Here is a 22,844-nt window from a genome sequence, read left to right as displayed (position 1 = left end):
ATTTCTATAGCTGAGAGTCTGATTGATGCTGCCTTAGAATTTTCATTTGAGACAATGTCCCCCAGTTCAACAATCTTTAAATATAAAGCTGAAAGAACCAACAAACAAATTGTTACACATAACCAGCAACAGTTTTGATACACTATATCATATAACATATATCCAACCACAAGAACAAAACTACTGACAGTGTTAAATTAAAAACAATGTGCTGTACAGTAAAATTAGATAATTTTTGTAAAAAGCTGAGAAAACAGCTAGGTTTTCAGACTAGAATTTTAATTTTAATCTCAACCTAGAGTGAGGAACCATTAAAAAACATTGATTGAGAGAGGCAAATTCAGGAGAGACACTTTCCCTTTTCTTATCAGTTAGAGGCCTAGGCAACTGCATAAGTGTGTCATGGGGTCAAGTGGGTGGGATACATCAGGCAATGAGTGAACAGTCCGTTTTTTAAGTTAATATGCTTTGACCAAATCTTGATCACCACCGAAACATGACCTGGCCCTTTTAGAGTCCCACTTCCTCTTGCTTCCTGTGGCCAATTTTCCTACGTTTCACTGGGTCCAGCCTTCAGTTCATCCAGTAAATAGCACTCCCTCTTTTTAAGGATTTGATAGAATTCAGCTTTCACAGCAGCTCCTCCTGAGTCCAGAGCTCTGTACAAGATCCTCATTTGTTCCTGTGATGTTTTTGCACTTTGTAAGCTGCTGTAAGTTTCATCAGTGACCATTTTCTTGGTTTTTAAACAGTCTGCTATCTCCATCACTGAGGAGACCCTCTGAATCAGTTTAGCCCTGTTTTCATCCACAAATTCAATCCCTGAAAGACACACACACATTACTCAATATATTTAGAAAGGTAGAGTGATGTTATGTGTAATGTTCAGCAAAATTACACAAAAAAATATTATAAAAATATCTCCTCAAAAAGGACAAAAATACACTCTTCAGAACTCTCTGAGAATGGTTGATGCATGGTCCAATATAATACAACCTGGTCTCACATCTACTCGTGATATAGTCACATATATAGGAGACCAGTTCACCACATATTTTCAACATTTTATGCGACAATATCACAATTATAAGTCTATGGGTAATTAGCATACAAACCGTCATATCAGTGCCCTGTGTTATGTGACAGTAACACGAAAACTCTTGCTCATTAAGGTGTCACTACCATTCGTTAATACCACGGTCGTATTTTTATTTATGGAAAATATAACCTTACTAATTCATTATTTGCTAAAATATTGAAGCAAATAATGGCTAAGGAAATGTCCTTTTCACATTTGGATCCTGACCATTTGAAAACCTGGATGAAAGTGGACTAAAATTATGCAGATGGCCTACAGTCTGGAAATGAAGGACTACAAAGTGCCCCTGTTCAGTCAGTGGAACTGAGAGAATGGACAGTAGAGTGTAGAAACAAGGAGGTGACTTTTAATTTTGTGGCTGATCTGTGTACCAAACATGAATGTAAGAGATCCTTACCTGTTGGATCCATCCTGAGAGTAGCTTCCTCTGCATTTGTGTCTAATGTAGAAACCAAGGTTAGTGCTTGGACACTATGGTATTACGTCTTTAGACTGTATGGATATACATTATTGAGCAAAAGTCAGGGACCACCCCCCATTTTCTCACTGACATATCTCAGCATGTATGTATATCTCAAAAATGTATATTTGACAAAAATACACAGAATCCTTAACAAGAACCCCAACATTGTAAAATTGACGCGCAACTCCCGGGGTGCGTACACCTAAACCCCCCAGGAGCTGGCACAGGAGAGGGCACGGAAAACAAGACTCAGGACAAGACAGGAACAGACAAAGGAACTAGGGACACGTTAGGACGGTATATAGGAGACTGGACTCGGGACAGGACAGGAGACTGACAAAGTGGAGCAACAGGAGAAGAGACTTGGGACAAGACAGAAGACAGAAACAGGGACAAGACAGAACTAGAGATGGGTGATGAAACACTGGAATAAAGAGGGGGACGGACTGGAGACAAAACTGGAGAGCAGACGGGACTGAATGGGTGACTGAAAAAAGGGAAAAGGAGACAGGACTTGGGACTGGAAAGGACTAGACAGGACGGGAGTGGACACATGAGACTGGGCCGGAGCAGGAAACTGGACAGGAGACTTAACAGGGTGCTTGACTTTGGATAGGACACTGGATGGGAACAAGGACTGGACGAGACTAGGAACTGGAGGTGGGACAGGAGCAGGTGACAGAACAGGTTTAGAGACAGAAGACTGGACAGGGGCAGGTGACAGGACAGGGGACTGGAATGGAGACAGAACAGGTAGCATAACTGGGTACTGGGACTGGACAGGAGCAGAGACTAGTGACAGAGGACAAGACACTGGACTGGATAGGAACAGAAACATTAGACTGAACACTGGGTGGGTACGGGAACTGGACAGGGGACAGAACTTGAGATAGGACAGAGGGTTGAATTGGGGACTGGACTGGAGACAAGACAGGAGAAGAGACAGGTGACATGACACTAGACTGAAACAGGGACTGGACTTGATTATTAACAGGGGACTGGACAGGGGAACAGGGACCAGGACGTTTACAGGGACAGACACAAACACAGTGACAGGGACAGGAACCGAGACAAAAGCAGACACAGGTACAGGGACGAGGACAGAGACAGGAACCAGGACAGGAACAGACAGAGGAACAAAAACAACTGGGGGATGCCCAGGACTGGCAAATGTCTGTGGGGAAGTTTGAGGAACCAGCCCGGGCACAGTTCTAGGAATCGGCCCCGAAGTCCTAGGGGCCGATATACGGACACGACCTGATGCGGCCTGAGCCACAGTCACAGGTGCAGAAGCGGCCGGAGCCACAGTCACTGATGCAGAAGCGGCAGTGGACGCCGCCCTCGCAGGAACAGATGCGGCGGGGGACGCCACCTTCGCTGGGACAGGAGCGGCTGAGGAAGCAGCCTTCTCAGGAGCATGAGCAGCCGGGGTGGCCGCCTTCTAGGAGACAGGAGCGGTCTTGGAACCGCCTTCCCGGAGAAAGGAGCGGCTGGTACCGCCTTCACGGAGACAGGAGCGGCTGTGGAAGCCGCCTTCACAGAGACAGGAGCGGCGGGCACCGCGTTCACGGTGACAGGAGTGGCGGGCGCTGCCTTCATGGAGACAGGAGCGGCTGGTGCCGCCTTCACGGAGACAGGCGCGGCGGATGCCGCCTTCACGGTGACAGGAGCGGCAGGTGCCGTATTCACAGTAACAGGAGCGGTCGTGGAAGCCACCTTCCCGGAGAAAGGAGCGGCTGGTACTGCCTTCACGGAGACAGGAGTGGCTGTGGAAGCCGCCTTCACAGAGACAGGAACGGCGGGCGCCGCCTTCACGGAGAAAGGAGCGGCGGGCGCCGTGTTCACGGAGACAGGAGCGGCTGGTGCCGCCTTTCACGGACACAGGAGCGGCGGGTGCCGCGTTCACGGAGACAGGAGCGGTGGGTGCCGCGTTCACAGAGACAGGAGCGGCTGGTGCCGCCTTCACGGAGACAGGCATGGCGGGTGCCGCCTTCACGGTGACAGGAGCGGCAGGTGCCGCATTCATGGTGACAGGAGCGGTCGTGGAAGCCGCCTTCCCGGAGAAAGGAGCGGCTGGTACCGCCTTTCACGGACACAGGAGCGGCGGGTGCCGCGTTCACTGAGACAGGAGCGGCGGGTGCCACGTTCACGGAGACAGGAGCGGCGGGTGCCGCGTTCATGGAGACAGGAGCGGCGGGTGCCGCGTTCACGGAGACAGGAGCGGTGGGTGCCGCGTTCACAGAGACAGGAGCGGCTGGTGCCGCTTTCACGGAGACAGGCATGGCGGGTGCCGCCTTCACGGTGACAGGAGCGGCAGGTGCCGCATTCATGGTGACAGGAGCTGCAGGTGCCGCATTCATGGTGACAGGAGCGGTCGTGGAAGCCGCCTTCCCGGAGAAAGGAGCGGCTGGTACCGCCTTCATGGAGACAGGAGCAGCTGTGGAAGCCGCCTTCACGGAGACAGGAGCGGCTGGTGCCGCCTTTCACGGACACAGGAGCGGCGGGTGCCGCGTTCACTGAGACAGGAGCGGCGGGTGCCGCATTCACGGAGACAGGAGCGGTGGGTGCTGCATTCACGGAGACAGGAGCGGCTGGTGCCGCCTTCATGGGGACAGAGGCAGGGGTTTGAGGACAGGTTAAATATTCAAAATAGTTCTTGCAATGGAATATAAAACCTTTCCAGTTGGGACATCCTTCATATTCCGCTGGTACTCCCAGATAAGACTGTAAAATAGCAGGTTGATCACCCACCCGTATGGCAAGTATATCCTCTGCCATTTTTATGTTTTTTTCCAGCAATATGTCCGTGTTAGCTGCGTCCTCAGGATCGGTCATTCTGTCAGGATTCTCAAGGCGGACTGACGGAGGCAGACGCACTTGCTAAAACACTTACTTTTATTTACAACACAAAGAAACAACGTGACTTGAACAGGAAACAAGATGACATAACTTGGAAAGATCCCAACACGACACGACTTGGACTTGGAACAAAGCAAAACAACATGACATGACTTAGGGAGTGAAACGAGAGCGAGAACGACACAAAACGACATGACTTGGAAAGAATACAAAACGACATGACATGACTAGGAAATAGCAAAACAACAAATGACCGATAACAGGAACTAACACACGGGAACTTAAATACTAAATGCAAACGAGACACACCTGAGACAGATAACGAGGTCAGCGAACAAGGAGGCGGAACAAAGGCGGGACATGGGCGGACAACAACAGACAGAGCCATGTGCAGAGAGAGCACATGGCGAGGAAAACAGGCATGACAAGACGAGGGCGTGACATGAGGTTTGGTTTCTGGGATGTTCAGCTGTCTTCAGATCACCAGCAGATTTTCAGATATTATTTTGTGTCTATTTATTTCTCACTAAGTAAAGGCTTCTGTCCTGCTCAGTTGTCCAATCTAATGTGTTTATGAAGCCCCAGTATCTGTAAATGAATAAATAAACTAACTTTCTCTGGTATATTAGTCTCTCTCTCTCTATCGTCTTCTAAGACAACCGAGATAAATCCAATCATTAAAATCAAACTTACATGACATACACTCACACATTTACTCACACACACACACATATATGGACACTTTTAAGTCACCAATCAACCTACCAGCGAATGTTTTTTGACTGTGAGAGGAAACTGGAGCACCCAGAGAAAACCCACGGGGAGAATACACCAAACCCCTCACAGACAGACAGATCGGGATTGAACCGACAAACTCCAGGTCCCTGGAGCTGTGTTCCTGTGACACTACCTGCTGTGCCACTGTGCCGCCCTTTGGTAATTCAAATGCTGTATAATAAAAAAAACTTACACACAACTTAAACATCATCCATGTACAAACAACTGTAATTTTTTTCTGCTCAAACACACATCCCACATTAAAAACACTGAGATTAGAACTGCGTTCCCCCACAATTATAGACTTTGGTTAAAGTAATCTGAAACAGCAAAAATAATTAAACATTAACTATATACAATGGCGCTTTGTAAACACATTGGACAGGTTTTCAGCATGAAAAAAAGAGCAGCAAATGGTGAGGAAGCATCCTCAGAATTTTATAAAAAGGTTATTTTCAATTATAATCATGAACGTTGCCTTTAAGGTACTTAATGGATAGGTGGTCCTAAAATTTTGCACAATACTATAAACAATAATAACTATTTTTTAATAAATAAATCTCCACCTGTAAGGAAAACCAGACGTGGCTCCCACACTAGCTCATTGTTTTCATCCAACAGACCAACTGTCACTTCCTCAGCTTTAGAGTCAAGAATCACCTCAAATGTGGGGTGATAGTTGGGGCCATAATCACACTCAAATATTTCAACCTAGAAAACACAGATCACTGCTGAGATGCCCGTTATATTTAATAAATGACTGCTAGAGGTGAACCCTTTGTGGTATCAATGCACTGTAGTTTACCTTTGGCTGAGACACGTAAGGGTCACAGGACGGTCTGTATTTTCTCCCAGGTGTCAGCTGGCATGTAGAGCTGGTCTCTATGTATTTGTTATGTTTTCTCATCACCTTCAAGAGCAGGAAAATTGTTAGTGAGATTCTGAGTGTTTCAGCTTGTTCAACTTGGGTTTCGTCTTTTCTTGTACTGACTATAGTAATTTGCTTTTTTACAGTTTACCAGTTAAACTGATCAGTCATCTCCAATACTTCCCAAACTCAGGAACCAGGGCTTTAACCTTCACCAAGTGCTCCTCTTTATGGCAATTGCATTAGCTTCTTGTTGACCCTAGGATTAACTACAAAATTCTTCTTCTGAACTTTTAAAGGCAATGGCGACAATTCTGGGGAAATACTGTTCTCTCTGTTTTTTTTATGTCTTTTATGATGGAACAGTATGTTTAAGGGGAAAAATGGCTGTCTGTTAATGGCTGAAGTTTAACTTGTCTGTAAGGTTTTCACACTGTTTGAATGGACACAAACTAATTTGTAACTTTTGTTCTGTGTTTACTTTCATGCAGTTAGCAGTTTCTAAATTTAGAGTCAGTTCCACCTCAAGTAATAACTACAGCAAAGTCAGTTACAGTTGAAGTGTCCTTGAGTTAGTGAAATGTGCTAAGTTGAACAAGATATTGTTTAACCCAGTACTGCCTGGATAAAGTGGGGTTATTTGAAGTTTGTAAACTTTTGAAAAATGTTGATGATGAAAAAAAATTAGGGATTGCACTCAAATGATTCTGTACTAATGGAGTACAGAACATGTGCAGCAAATGGAACCAACAGTGTTCTCCACAGTCTGGTTCCTATTTCTTGCTGCTGTAGAAACATGTGGAAATATTGGGTTTAGTGAAGAATCATGATTGTTGGGTGGGTCTACACAGACCACAATTCATATTAATCATGGTTTCAAACATCACCTCACCTTTGGCTTCAAACAACACACATCTGCCACCATTCCAGGTTATAAACCCTGATTTAGATTAAGTGAAGCTTCTGTTTGTGCTTTAAGCCTTTATGTCTGTCTCATTATTGAGTTTTAAATAATGATAATTAGCAGTTAATTAATTAATAATCAACCAGTAAATCAAAATGTATTTGATTTATTTGAACTTGGACTCTGGATTGGATTCAGGACTAGTGAAACATGTTTATTTAATGCAATTATTATTATTATTATTTACTTATGTAAATAAGTATATAATAATAAATATGTATATATTTTGTTTTTGTTTGGTGACCTGCATTCCCTGCAATGTGCAGCATAACACATGTGTGCAACCACAGATAACAGCACTGACCACAGCAAAGGCAAGTTCACTCACTGGAGCTGAGCTTTTTGTCATTATATTTTGTTCTACAATATACTGTTTTAGGCACCCCCTCCACAGGGTGTATTCCCGCCTTGCGCCCAATGATTCCAGGTAGGCTCTGGACCCACCGCACCCCTGAATTGGATAAGCGGTTACAGATAATGAATGAATGAATGAATATATTGTTTTATTAAGTATTATTTGTTAAATTTTGCGGTCCTGTGGAGACATGTACCTACAATAGATTTTTTCTTCAAACACTAAAAAACATTTGGCATTAAATGCCTGGGCTATACGGCCAGGTAATAATTTGTCTTTTTTAACTGATGCTAAAAACAATTTATCTGTAGTGCAAAAAAAAGGTATATATAAAACATTGCAAAATGCAGTCATAAACGTAAAGATTTTTTGGGTTTCTACACATTGCATTGAAATATATTTTTAAAAGTGATCTTAAAACTGATCAGTTCTATACTTTACTATGTCATACATGATTTTCAACAATAAGAGAATGAGACTTTATTTGGACTCGTGATGAAAGACCTGAGATTTGACTTGGATTTGCTCCTCAAATTTTTTTTACTTTAGACTATAAAAAACTGGCAGCAGGATAAGCATTGGAGCACAGGAAAACCAGCAGACAATCTTGTACCAGTTTTTGTGACAAACCTGGTCATTGTGACAAAAATCTGTATGTAGTGTTAAACAATGAAATGAAGCAGATTACCTCCTCGACTGGAACATTCCTTGGCAGCAGGTGCATGTGTAGTTTATACCACTTTTGCCTCAAATACATTTTTTTATAGAAGAGTAAGACCTGGGCTCTGATGGGATTATTCTGGAACAAATTCCTTAAGAGGCCAAAGAGAGAAAGTCCTTGGACTGTAATAATAACATGCGAGTCTGTGACCTTCAGGGGCTGTATGACCTCTACATTATCACCTGTGAAATGTGCCACAGCCATGTGCTCCACCTGATTATTATCTGTGACAGACCAACAAGCAGAAGAACAGATTTCATGAAATATATTAACTCCTTAAACACAGGTTAATCTTCAGCACATTGCAGGGTATCTTTAATATATATCAGTAGAATACATTTCAGGTCCCACTGCACGCTGTTAGACTGTGAACTCACCACATTGTATCTCACAGTGTGGAAGGTGTAACTGAGAGACTGAACCCTCAAAGCAGCTGATATTGTACAGAGGTCCTGCAGGCTGCATCTGACCCAAACCGTCTAAGAGACGAGTATCCCAGGAGTCTATTCTGTAAAGCAGCTCCCCTTTCCCCTCCATCTCAAAAACAAGACCTGTCAATCTGCACTGGAACTGACCAGCGTGAGGACACAGGAACCTGCAGAGGAAATTTCAAAAGCAAAATATATCTTGTCTTAATTTGATAAATGTATTAAATTCCTCAAAAACTGTAAATTCATGCAGAAATAAAATGTGTGGACATGTGTTTTCTGGATTCTGAATTAGTGATCATTTTAAAACATTATAAAATAAGCAGATCTGAGACCTGTACTTGGTGGTGCTCTCGTCTTCTGGACTGCCGTCAATGATTTCAGGTGTGAATTCTGTTAAACCAGCTTAGTCAGAACAGAACAATAGAGTTTTATTATGATCCAGATACATTTTTTCCAATCTTCTAAAAGAATATGTTAAAAACACTCACTCCCTGGAGGTATTTCCCTGCTGTTAGACCTTTGAGGCTTAGAATGAAGAAAGGATGAAGAGCTTTGGATAATGGGTGTATCAAGAGATAATGATGAATGCTGCACTGCTAAATCAGGTAAAGAACACAAGACAGGTAAGAAATAGCCATATTTTTTCTATATACTTTTAAAATCTGTTGAAAAAAAAAATTCAAATTGTAAAAACCTCTTTTGTTTTGTTTTTGGTTTATCCTTTTACATTTTGCTCTTGCACCTTATAAAACAGAACAAAAATATTTAGCAAAAGATATTAGTATTATTTTACAGTATGATGTAGTAATTCCACTTCAATGGGCAGGTTATAAAACTGTTTGTTCAATTGAGTCTATTCCATTTAAAAAACAAGTCTCTCAGTCAGTCTGGGACTCGAAGTACAAGGACCATATCCAATATAAAAAAAAACTAAACCTTTGGTTTATGGTTTTCTGCCTAAATTTTAGCTGGAAATAATCATCTGGAGAAAAAAGAAGTAAAAAGTGAAAATATACTAGTGTTTGTATACTGCCAGTTCCCCTTTAAACTTCCCTAAACACACCAGTACTGCCAAAAATTCCTCACTATTCCATTCAACATTTAAAAAATGATATGTTGCGATATTCATATAATCACACCACACATATTTGATATTTTAATTACACCTTAAACAGTGAAGTAGATACAGGTGCCTGGACATAACTACTGCATCATTTAAGGCGACACAAAGCTGCAAGCTAGAGAATAAACAGCTATATTTTCTTCTTTTTCTTTTATTCCACCTTACATGCTGCAGCTTTTACAGAACGGCTTAGAGTTAGGTAGGATATTGCTTAGGGCCCCAGGAAAGTCTGAATGTCCTGCCCTGGCCCTGTCCTGTCTGTAGCACATGGCTCTGTTTTCACTCTGGCTCTGTTCTCCGCCCTAGTCCCGCCTTAGCTCCTCCTTCTCATCAGTGTCTCCACATTTGCCTCCTTTGTGGTCCTTGCCCCCTCCACCCCCCAAATATATGTATATATATATATATATATATATATATCAGAATATGTTCATAATACTCACAGTACTGTGAATGAAAATCATGAAAATAACACCCTCCCACTAAAGAGTAAGGGCTATATATTTCTGGATGTTCCAAATCTCCTAGAAAAGAAAGAATAAAACAACCTTAAAATTCTGATACATGATAAGAGACACTACAGGTGCTGGTTATAAAGTTAGAATGTCATGAAAAAGTTGATTTATTTCAGCAATTATGTTCAAAAAGTGAAAGTGTATATTATACTCATTCATTACACACACACTGATGCATTTCAAGTGTCTATTTCTTTTAATTTGATGATTATATCTGACAACTAATGAAAACCCCAAATTCAGTATCTCAGAAAATTTAAATATTGTGAAAAGGTTCAATACTGAAAACACCTGGTGCCACTTTAATCAGCGAATTAACTCAAAAGGCATTTTAAGGCTCTTTCAGTCTAGTTCTGTAGGCTCCACAATAATACTGCTGACTTGACAGTTGTCCAAAAGCCGACCATTAACACCTTACACAAGCAGCGCAACACACAAAAGGTCATCGTTAAAGAGGCTGGCTGTTCACAGAGCTCTGTGTCCAAGCTCATTAATAGAGAGGCGAAGGGAAGGAAAAGATGTGGTAAAAAACTGTACAATCAATAGGGATAATCACACCCTGGAGAGGATTGTGAAACAAAACCTGTTCAAAAATGTGGGGGAGATTCACAAAGACTGGACTGCAGCTGGAGTCAGTGCTTCAAGAACCACCACGGACAGACGTATGTAAGACATGGGTTTCAGCGTCGCATTCCTTCTCTCTTGAACAAGAGACAGCATCAGAAGCGTCTCGCTTCCAAAAAGAACTGGACTGCTGCTAATTGGTCCAAAATTATGTTATCTGATGAAAGCAAATCTTGCATTTCTGGAAATCAAGGTCCCAGAGTCTGGAGGAAGAGGAGAGGCACAGAATCCACATTGCTTGAAGTCCAGTGTAAAGTTTCCACAGTCAGTGATGGTTTGGGGTGCCATGTCATCTGCTGGTGTTGGTCCACTGTGTTTTCTGAGGTCCAAGATCAACGCAGTCGTCTACCAGGAAGTTTTAGAACACTTCATGCTTCCTGCTGCTGACCAAGTTTATGGAGATGCAAATTTAATTTTCCAACAGGATTTGGCACCTGCACACGGTGCCAAAGCTACCAGTACCTGGTTTAAGGACCATGGTATCCCTGTTCTTAATTGGCCAGCAAACTCGCCTGACCTTAACCCCATAGAAAACCTATGGGGTGTTGTGAAGAGGAAGATGCAATACGCCAGACCCAAAGGTGCAGAAGAGCTGAAGGCCACTATCAGAGCAACCTGGGCTCTCATATAACACCTGAGCAGTGCCACAGACTGATCGACTCCATGCCACGCCTAATTGCTGCAGTAATTCAGGCAAAAGGAGACCCTACTAAGTATTGAGTTCTATACATGCTCATACTTTTCATATTTGTACTTTTCAGTTGGCCAGCATTTCTAAAAATTCTTTTGTTTTTTTTGTATTGGTCTTAAGTAATAGTCTAATTTTCTGAGATACTGAATTTTGGGTTTTCATTAGTTGTCAGTTATAATCATCACATTAAAAGAAATAAACATTTGAAATATATCAGTCTGTGTGTAATGAATGAGTATAATATGTAACTGACCTGATATTTTGGTATTTCCTTTATTGTAAATTGGTTCATAAGTGTTTATTATTTCGCTGCAGCGGTGACCCGGCGGATGCTTTTATTTTGAAAGGGCGTACAACAACAAGGTCGTAAATCGACTGTCGAAAACGCAGCAGCAGCTCCAACTCAGGTTTGCAGAGAGGTGTGCTCCAGTTGTGTGATGTAGCTACGTATGCTCACCAGAGGGTGCTAATGTAAATAAGTCATGAGTAGCGATACAGATGTTTATACGTTTAATTGTTGTTATGTAAAGTGAATGTTTGAACATGGCCTATCTTGTTTATTTAATGGTACAGAAATAATAGAAAGCAATGTTAAAGAGTTAAATATATATGATAAATGCACGATAGCAGCACTCAAGGTAAAGATTGTCAAGGATAAAAGGTTGTAATAATTTAAAGTACAGAATTCATTTATGGTAAATTAATAAGGAAATGGTTACAGGCAGCATACTGTTTAAGTTATTAATGGTATTTTTCTTCTGTATATTTGTAGCTCTTACGATGTGTTCATAAGCAAGGCATTATAATAAAGGATTGTGAACCATCAGTTTGAGAGACCATCTTTTCAACCGGGACGCTTCAATATACAAGTTTCACTTTTTGAATGGAATTACTGAAATAAATAAACTTTTTCATGATATTCTAATTTTATGACCAGCTCCTGTATGTAGCGTAGCATTGCACATCTGCACAACAATCTTGATTCCTTACTTTCCTAAATTTCACAGCTTTGGTTATGCAGTAGTAGAATACACATGGTAGCTGATATACACACACAAACCAGTCATCATCTCATCAGTGTGTGTGGAAATTATAACAACTCTGGCCGTCATCAGACAAACCAAGAAAATCCTGATACCTTTTGAACATTATACTTCACCAATAGCAATGGTTTGAGGGGAAAAGTTGTGCCGTGTCTGAAACTGCACCCTGTTTACTAATATTTAGCTCAGTGCCACATAAGCTTATGTGCAAAGCTTTTGAATTCTTCCATGTGCCAGATAAGGTTAATAGGCTGGTTAAAGCATACTTTGAGGATATTCAGTTTTGCTTTAGTACAGGGGAATTTGTTACATCTTTGCAGCTATTTCACCATTAGCATTTACACTGGCAACTGAGGTAGTAATTAGGGGCCTCTAAGTGATTATAGGCTGGGAGAGTTTATTTCATAGAGTTAACAGTTCCATTTGAAGATGCAGTAGATTAAGCATTCAAAAGGGAGATGCTGAAATACACAGACTTGGCGGCTGAGGTGAGGGAACGCAGGTGGCAGGCACATGCGAGACCGGTGGAGGTAGGTGTTAGGGGATTTGTAGCCAAGTTTGTCACATCTCTGTTTGTGCAGTGCAGCATCAGGATCTGGAAACTAAGAGCAGCTGTGAAGGAGTTATCAGAAACAGCTGAAAGGTCTAGTCAGTGATTGTGGATAAGGAGAGCACAGAGTACTTTTGGGAAATGGACTTTAGAGGTGCTGTTGTGGTTGTTGGTGATGTACCACATAAAGATCACATGGAACTGGTGGCACTGAGCATGCATTAACGGTGCTAGTGGGGCTAGATACAGCCTAAGTCACAAGGGAGGCCCGTGTGTATTTACGGTTAAAGATGGTAAAGGGTAAGGTAGGGCTGTAAAGCTGGCTTGGAGGGGGGTGGGTCTGGGACATCAGACTTCACTATTGAGCCTTTTGGAGGTGTCATGGGCTTAATTCAGTGAAAAACCAATGAGAGGAGGTGCCTATCTGATGACCCCTGTGAAGAGCTAGTGATTAGGGCGGGGCGTTATGGACAAAAACATCATATCTTGATATATTTTAGCTGAATGGCAATATGATATATGCTGTGAAAAATAATGTGAAAATGTTTTATGAACATTTTATAAACAGAACATTCAGTTTTATTTGTTAGCTCAACCTCATGTCTCAATATTCAAATTAAAATCAAATGTCCATGTATGTTTAAGACAAAGGTTTTTTTCACGTTTCCCCATAATTGTACATTGAAAAAAAAATTCAGTTATTGAATTAGAGTTCTAACTAGTTAAAATGTCACAATTTATATGAAATGGGAGATGTTACTATTAAAAACAACATTAGAGAGATCTTGAATTAAAGTTCTTACTAGTAAAAATGGAGTTAGGACTGGTATTTCGTGTCAGTTTAGGTTAAAATGGCTTGCCGTGTGTGTGTGTGTGTGTGTGTGTGTGTGTGTGTGTGTGAGAACGCGGGGCGGGGCTGTGAGCAGTGCAAAGAATATAAGCTGAGCAGAGAACAGAATGGCTCTGTACAAGATTAGGAATTTAAAAAATTTCAAATATTGATATATCGCCCAGCCCTACTAGTGTTGCAGTGTGTGGTTTGGGTACTCATGGGCTGGGCTTTCAATGTACCCCAGTGGACAGCAAATAATCATAATACACTGCATTGTTTCCAGTGAAACTACCAACTAGCAATAAACAGATTGGACTGAATTATGGGTTTCACTTAAAATAACAAAACTGGGATTCATAATATAATATCTGACTTAATATCTACCTGTGGCCCTTGTCTATTGCTTTTAAGTCAAATAACTAAAAACATACTTCTTGGAAATGGTATTCCTTTTGATGGTTTGGGTACTCCAACAGAAACATGTATTATTGATCATTGATATTTATTTTTCCCTGTGAAGGACTGGCGCCCCCTCCAGGGTGTATTCCTGCCTTGCGCCCAATGATTCCAGGTAGGCTCTGGACCCACCACGACCCTGAACTGGATAAGCGGTTACAGATAATGAATGAATGAATGAAATGAATTATATTTTTCCCTTACTTGATAAAAACAGATTACATTCTGTAGAAAATGGATGATGATGACATAAACACAAAAACAAATCTTTTTCTAACACACAGCAACCTTAGGCTGAAAAGCAAACAAAACCTCCACATGGCATCAAGGCACAGGGGTGGCTTATAAGTTTATTGAATTGAATGACTTTTAGGACTTACTATCTGCATCTTCTATGATGTCATATATTGACTCATGTTCAATGTATCCTTTTTCTGACTCCTCAGAAGAGAATAGCCCTGTGTCATTACAGAAAAAGTCAAAGTCTGAAATGTCACAAACAATATTTACAAAAGACCAAGGCATTTTAAAACAAATAGTGGATAGATGAAACTCACATGAAAAATTCACATGTCCATTGTAGTAAGGCTTATTAAATTTCTTACCATTAAAAAAAAACAAAAACTGGATAATTAGACGTACCCCGGGTAAATCTCCCTCGTTCATGTTGATATTGTCTGCAATCAGTGGAACGTCCTAGAGAACAAATTCATCAGAAGTAATACTTCTTTTTGTTTCCAATCACAGAATGTATCAATAAATTGCAGTTAAGATGAAATGTGTAAAGCAAGATATGGTGGACTGTAGTTTTAGTGGCATGTTTTCATGTTGTGTTTCATTGTTACCTTGTGCCTCATATTCTGTATAGATTTCTGATGTAGTGATTCTTTTTTTGGACGATCGCTTGGTGCTGAAACAATTGCCTACATTTACATAAATAAATAAATATAAACATAATATATAAATATAACACTTTTAAAATAATACTCACAATTCCATAACAAACAATAACAGGCTAGTGCAATTCATTAACTTTAATATTGCAAGCTTAAAAAAGTATCACCATGAACAAAATATCCCTATAGATGCAACAATGACAGCAAGTCGCCCGTTTTTAAGAAACCCACAAACCCTTCATTCCAGAAGCAGGAGTTAATAAAGAAACAGTTACTATGTGTCATTTACAACCAATGAAATGAACAAATGAAAAATTATTTAATCCCAATATGGTTTTAGAAACTAGAAGGCAGTGTCCTTATAGTGTAAACCATATAAATTAATGGTTTTCACTATTCATTCACTTTCCATAACCTCATCATCCAGTTCAGGGTCACGGTGGGTCTGAAGCCCACTTTCAAACATTGGACACAAGACAAGAACTGTGGATGGTGTGCTAGTCCATTACAGGTCATCACACATTCACTCAGTCACTCAAAAGCTCACACCTGTGGACAATTTCACACAGATAATCCATCTACCAAAACAATGTTAATAATAATAATAATAACAATAATAATACATTATATTTATATAGTGCTTTTCAAGAACTCAAAGACACTTACAATAGTTAATACATAGAACACATTCAAAGACAGACAAAACAGATCAAATACAGAATACAAAACATTAATAAACAGAACAAGCGTGAAAAGATTAAGTTTGATTATAAGCAAGGGATAAAATATTTTTTGAGGTTAGGTTTGAATATAGAGAGAGTTGGAGAATGTTGGATTGAAGGGGGAAGAGAGTTCCAGAGTCACGGAGCAGGTCTAGAGAAAGCGTGATCACCGTAGCTGTGGAGGCTGGAAGGAGGGCAGCCCGGCTGAGGAAGACCTGAGTGTGCACATGGATTTGTAGGGATGGAGAAGACCAGACAGGTATGAATGAGCAAGGCTATTTAGAGCTTTGTAAGTGAGAAGTAATATTTTGAATTGAATACGATACTTTATGGGAAGCCAGTGAAGATGTTGGAGAACAGGTGCGATGCGTTGGTGAGAGCGAGTGCGAGTGAGAAGGTGGGCAGCAGAATTCTGAACAATCTGAAGTCTGTGGACAAAGGAGGAGCTGATGCCAAAGAGAAGAGTTGCAGTAGTCTAAACGGGTGGAGATGAAGGCAGGAATAAGGATTTCAGCAGCAGGTTGAGAAAGAGATGGCCTGATTTTGGCAATATTACGCAGATGAAAATATTGACGTTTTGATTATACAACTGATGTGGGCACCAAGAGAAAGGGTTGAGTCGAGGATGACACCCAGATTACGAACCAGGGAAGAAGGAGATACACTTCAATTAACAATAGAGAGAGAAAGGGAAACAACTTTTTTGAGAATTGATTTTGAACCGATTAGCAAGAGTTCAGTCTTGTCACTATTTAAAATGAGAAAGTTGTGATTCATCCATTTCGTGATTTCCGGTAGACAGGTTTCTAACTGGTCAAGAGGTGGGTTATTAATGGATTTAGTACTAAAATAAATCTGGATGTCAAAGTTGAGATTAAAATGGCACAAATATGTCCATGGGGAAGCATGTATACAATGAAAAGAAGGGACCCAAGGATCTATCCTTGAGGTAACCCTTGAGTAATAGGAGAAGTGTAAGAAGTATGACCAGAAAGGGTAATGAAACTGTTTTCTGTCAGTTAGATAGGATGTGAACCAATCCAGGGCGGAGCCATCAACTCTCAGCTCCCACAGCCTGGATAGAAGAATGGGTTGACTTACTGTGTCAAAAGCTGCACTCAGATCTAACAGTAATAGGATACAGACAGAGCCAGAATCCACAACTAAAAGAAGGTCATTCAATATTTTTATTAAGGCAGTTTCAGTGCTGTGGAAGGGATGGAATCCGGACTGAATGGTTCAAAGAGATTGTTAGTTTCAAGATAATTTTAAAGTTGACTAGCAACAGCACGTTTGAGGATTTTGGCCAGAAAAGGAAGGTTAGCGGTGGGCCGGAAGTTAACTAGAGACAGAGGATCCAAGCTAGGACCGCAGCAACTTTGTAAATAAATGGAACCAGACCATTATGCATCCATCCATCCATCCATCCATTATCTGTAACCGGTTATCCAATTTAGGGTCGCGGGGGGTCCAGAGCCTACCTGGAATCATTGGGCGCAAGGCGGGAATACACCCTGGAGGGAACGCCAGTCTTTCACAGGGCAACACAGACACACACACATTCACTCACACACTCATACCTACGGACACTTTCGAGTTGCCAATCCGACCATTATGCAGTGATTGATTAATAAGAGTTGTGAGATGAGGGACCAGGGCAGAGTGACAGGCTTTAGTTAAAAATGAAGGGAGAGGGTCGTGAACAGGTTTTAGCTTTAGATTTCATTAAAATATTACCAATGATAAAGCAGTCAACAGTATGAAAACAGAAAGAGAAAAGGATGTGTTAACACCTGGAGAATGGAAGGTTGAAGTGGAAAGTGAAGAGTCATTAGCAGCAGAAGACACAAGATCACTGTTGATCTTCACGACTTTAGATTCAAAGAAATGTAGAAATGAATCACAAAGAGCCGGAGAAGCAGCTATAGCAGTGTCAGGAGGTTTAAATAGTTTGGTGACTGTTGAAAAAAGATGCTGAGTATTTGTTTTAGCATTGTTAATAAGGCTGGACAGATGATTTGGCAGCATGTAAGGCATCTCTGTAGGCAGCTAGGTGCTGCTTATAGGCCTCAGCATGAACCAAAAGCTTAGATTTCCTGCAGAGTCTCTCCATCTGACGGCCAGTCTGCTTCATGGTGCGTAATTCATTAGTGTATCAGGGAGAAGAAGAAACAAAAGTCATCATTCTAGATTTCACAGGGGCTAGTGTATTAAGAGTGCAGAATTAAACAGTGTGGCATGTTCCTCAGGAGAAGGGAGGGAAGAATCAATAGGAAAAGTACTGGCAATAGAATGGTTAAGAATAAGAGGATCTACAGAATGTGTCTTACGGAAGAAAATGTGTCTTTGATTGGAACAATGAGGGACAGCCATTGGCACTGGGAAGAAAATAAGCCTGTGATCAGATAGTGGACAGTGATGAGGACAAAGATTCAAAACTGGAAAAATGTATATGTTGTATGAATTGAGGGGTGGCACGGTGGCGCAACAGGTAGTGTGGCAGTCACACAGCTCCAGGGGCCTGGAGGTTGTGGGTTCGATTCCCGATCTGAGTGACTGTCTGTGAGTTGGTGTGTTCTCCCCGTGTCCGCGTGGGTTTTCTCCGGGTGCTCCGGTTTCCTCCCACAGTCCAAATACACACGTTGGTAGGTGGATTGGTGACTCAAAAAACGTGTCCGTAGGTGTCTCTGTTGCCCTGTGAAGGACTGGCGCCCCCTCTGGTGTGTATTCCTGCTTTGCGCCCAATGATTCCAGGTAGGCTCTGGACCCACCGCAACCCTGAACTGAATAAGCGATTACAGATAATGAATGTATGAATTGAAAACAGTCAAGAAATGAGAGAAAATCATTAGTAAGGTTAAGGTCTAAATTATTTATATAAATATTAAAGTCACCAACTAGCAGCAAGTAGGTGAAAATGCACAGACAAGTATGAGAAGTTCTGATAATTCAAAGAGAAATATTGCATTTGGTTTTGGTGGACGATAAAGTAGGACTGTGGTTATAGAACCAGGCAGCTTTAGAGCAAGATATTCAAAAGATGAGGCTGAAAAAGGCCTGAGTTCTGTAATGTTAAATTTGTTATTGAAAATTACAGCCACACCACCTCTGCGCCCAGAAAGTACAGGTCTGCATATAAACTTGAATTTAGGAGGGGTTGCCTGGATAAGGGCATAAAAATCACCTGCTTGTTGCCAGGTTTTGGTTAGGAAAAATATATCAACATTATTATCTAGTATAAATTCCTGGAGTACAGATGATTTGTTAGAAAGAGAGCGAACATTCAACGATGCAAAAGAAGTCAGAGGATGAGGGGGGTAAGAGAGCGCAAGTTAGAAAGAATAGTAGTATGATATACAGAATGTGTAGCTGGACGAGATGTAGTCCAGAATGAGCATATATTTGTTACACCAGAGAAACTGACAGTTCTGTTGCGCAGTTGTCTGGAACCCCGGTGAACATAGACTGTGGTAAAGTTGGTTTCATATTCAACATTTGGAATTCCGCTTTTTTTTTCCGCCAGTTACTAAACGTATATTTAAACGTATTCAGTGTCACTGGCCTATTACCAATACACCTCATTAATTGATTAATTAATTAATTCATTCATTCATTTATTCTATATGCAAGGCCCAAATCCAGCATTAACTGGCTGTGGTCTCTGGGGCCTCAGATGGTACTAAATTACTGTTTCTGTAATTTAAATCAATGCATGGGCTCAGAAACACTTCACAAATCCGCTGTCTGTGAACATGATTTATTCTAATGCAAGTTACAACACACAAATGCAAAGAAGAAACCAGATATAAACAAGATCCAGAAACAGTGCTGCATTCTCTGGGCCCTAGCTCATTTAAGATGTACTGAGGTGAAGTGGAAAAGTGCCCTGTGGTCTGACAAATCAAAATGTGAAATTATGCATCCTCTGGCTAAAGAGGAGAGGGACCGTCCAGCTTGGTATAAGTGCCCAGTTCAAATGTCAGAGGGGGCATTGTGTACATCTGTGTACTTACACATCTGTGGAGGCACCGTTAATGCTGAATGATATATAAAGATTTTGGAGCAACATGCTGTCATACAGACAACATCTTTATTGGCTGAAGGCCTTGCTTATATCAGTAAGACAAGGCCAATGAACATTCTGTCTGGGTTACAACAGCATGGCTTCTTAGTAAAAGAGTCCGGGAGCTAAACTAGTCCAGACCTGTCACCAACTGAAATCATCTGGTGCATTATCAATTGAAAACACTATAACTGAGACCCTGAGCTGTTGAGCAGCTGAAATCTTATAACAACCAAGAATCAGAAACAGTTTATTTTCAAAACTACAGCAACTGGTCTCCTCAGTTCTCAAACACTTACAGAGTGTGGTGTAACAAAGTGGTAAACATGCCCCTGTCCCAATCGATTTGGAACATGTTGCTGGAATCAAATTTAAATGAGCAAATATTTTTCAAAAAGCCCTAAACTTTCTCAGTTTCAACATTTAAAATGTTGTCTTGCACATCATTGCATTTTGTTTTTATTTACATTTTGCACAATGTCTCAACTCTTTTGGAATTGTAGATTCATTTGGCTATTAACATCATTATAAATTAAATAATCTATAAATTAAATAAGTCTTGTAGTGTGTAAAGAAGAAATATTGTTCTATGTTGGTTTGACACTATTAGGTCCAATAACGTGAGAGATTAATAGATTTATATGGTTACTTTAATCATTATAAAACAAATTACATCATTTTTCACCAAAATAAGCCTTGTAATGTGTAAAGAATAAATATCTGTACATTTTTAAGTTGTTTTGATATCATTTGGTCCCATAACGTTTAATATTTATTTGGTTATTTAATTCATTAAACATAAATAAATAAACAAACAAATAAATAAATAATATAAAACTGTGTACATTTGCAAATTGATGTGACATCATTAGGTACAATAAGGAAAGAGATTAATATTTGGATATTAACATTAAACACTATACATTTATTCTAGTAATTGTGCGACGGACCCTAACGCTGGAGCTGGGCACAGGGGTAAAAACAGCGATAATCGGCTGCGTTTCTGGCTTAATCTCAGCAAGTACAGTTTAGTAAATAAAGGTTATGGATGTCATTTTTTTTTTGTTTGTTTCTATTGTTAGATTAGGAATCTGCAACTGTACCGATGAATACACAGTTTGGTAACTGGCGAAAAAAAGGCGGAATTCCGAAAGCCAAACGAATCTCGAATACGAAACCAACTTTACCGCATAGCGACGTCCAGACAGTGTGCCAGTTTTACTGGTGGTTGTAGCAGTGGGTTTAGGAAGGCAATAAAAATTATCATTTAATTTTTTCAGTTCAGCAGCACTGAACGTCATATAATGTGGATGTAGTGGGGGCAGTTAACAACTTCATTATTAGAGAAGAGAGAGAATTAGCAAAGTAAGGAACAACTGTAGGCGCAGTTACATGAAGATTAAATGAAGAATCAGAAGTACTGTGGTGGTAGATAGTTACTCGGTCAGCGTGTAGCAGAGTAGAAGCAGAGACAGGAGCCAGACAGCAGAGCAGAGCAGCAGCGGAATCTGTGTGTGCTTGAACTGGGTGAGGGAACAACCCAGGACCCTGGAGCTTTGTGGCAGTGTATGCTGCCCAGAAAACTGTTGAATATAAAAATCTTGTTAATGACATACCCATTTTTAAGCGTTGTCCTGATGAGCGGGAAGACAGAACAAAATATGAACTGAAATGGTGCCAGACACTGAAAGTACGTGATCATCTGATGTGTGTCAATCTGTGATCTCTCACTCAATCGCTCTTAAACACACGCACACTGAATGCAAGGCACTGGGCAGGGAAGTCTGAAGAGACAATGGCTGTTGGTTCCCTTTTTTACTTAAGCCTCTTGTCCATCCAACATTATTTAATAGAGAGTTTGTGCCTCTTCTGCAGTAGTAACAGCTTCTACTCCTTTGGAAAGGCGGTACACTCCTGTAATTAAATGATTAAACGTTCTGAATGAACATTTAACCACAAGCTTTATTGAGGTCAGGTGCTGATATTAGCTGATTAGTTGTGGAACACAGTTCCAGCTCAGTACTGGATGGCTTTATAGCCCTCTAGTCCATATATTGGGCATGGTGAACTCATGTGTAGCTGCTCCAATGATTTTCCTGAGAATATACAAGCTGAATCTTTTTGTATAAAACAGAAGCAGAATGAAGTAGGTGGATTCACTAAATGCAAGTGTTGCCCACAAACCTTTGGATGTGCAATGCAAGGTATCTGATATGCAAGACATAAAAAAAAAAACTATAAACTAGAACAGAAAACTAGAGCATTTGTAATACATTCATTTATTTTAATGTAAGACAATTTACACCATTAGAAATATGGCAAGAGTTGTCCAAAACATTAAAAGAAGAGAATAATGCCTCAAATTAGAAAATGATGCAAAAGAGAGCAAAGGCAGTTAACTAGAGCCAGAGGATCCATGCCAGGTTTTTTAAGTAATGGAGTGACCGCAGCAACTTTGTAAATAGATGGAACCAGACCATTATGCAGTGATTGATTAATAAGAGTTGTGAGATGAGGGACCAGGGCAGAGTGACAGGCTTTAGTTAAAAATGAAGTGAGAGGGTCGTGAACAAGTTTTAGCTTTAGATTTCATTAAAATATTACCAATGATAAAGCAGTCAACAGTATGAAAACAGAAAGAGAAAAGGATGTGTTAACACCTGGAGAATGGAAGGTTGAAGTGGAAAGTGAAGAGTCATTAGCAGCAGAAGACACAAGATCACTGTTGTTCTTCACAACTTTAGATTCAAAGAAATGTAGAAATGAATCACAAAGAGCCGGAGAAGCAGCTATAG

At 40.7% G+C, this 22,844-nt stretch overlaps 1 protein-coding gene across 1 annotated transcript; it reads right to left on the bottom strand.

The window, feature by feature from the left end:
- Positions 1-13: 13 nt before the first annotated feature.
- LOC136674303 (caspase recruitment domain-containing protein 8-like) lies at positions 14-21,796 on the bottom strand. The gene is made up of 14 exons (XM_066650227.1): positions 21,666-21,796; positions 15,214-15,291; positions 15,011-15,064; positions 14,749-14,826; positions 10,101-10,181; positions 9,232-9,279; positions 9,026-9,133; positions 8,870-8,939; positions 8,484-8,701; positions 8,074-8,330; positions 6,004-6,108; positions 5,765-5,909; positions 1,497-1,538; positions 14-822 (listed from the first exon to the last, which is right to left on the bottom strand). Exons 1-14 carry the CDS (start codon positions 21,667-21,669, stop codon positions 551-553), a joined length of 1,560 nt encoding a protein of 519 aa, XP_066506324.1. The 5' UTR covers positions 21,670-21,796; the 3' UTR covers positions 14-550.
- Positions 21,797-22,844: the final 1,048 nt, after the last annotated feature.

Source organism: Hoplias malabaricus, chromosome 2 (genome assembly GCF_029633855.1).
Source record: "Hoplias malabaricus isolate fHopMal1 chromosome 2, fHopMal1.hap1, whole genome shotgun sequence".
In the NCBI taxonomy this organism is placed as follows: domain Eukaryota; kingdom Metazoa; phylum Chordata; class Actinopteri; order Characiformes; family Erythrinidae; genus Hoplias; species Hoplias malabaricus.
This window is presented reverse-complemented; position numbering and strand designations above follow the sequence as displayed.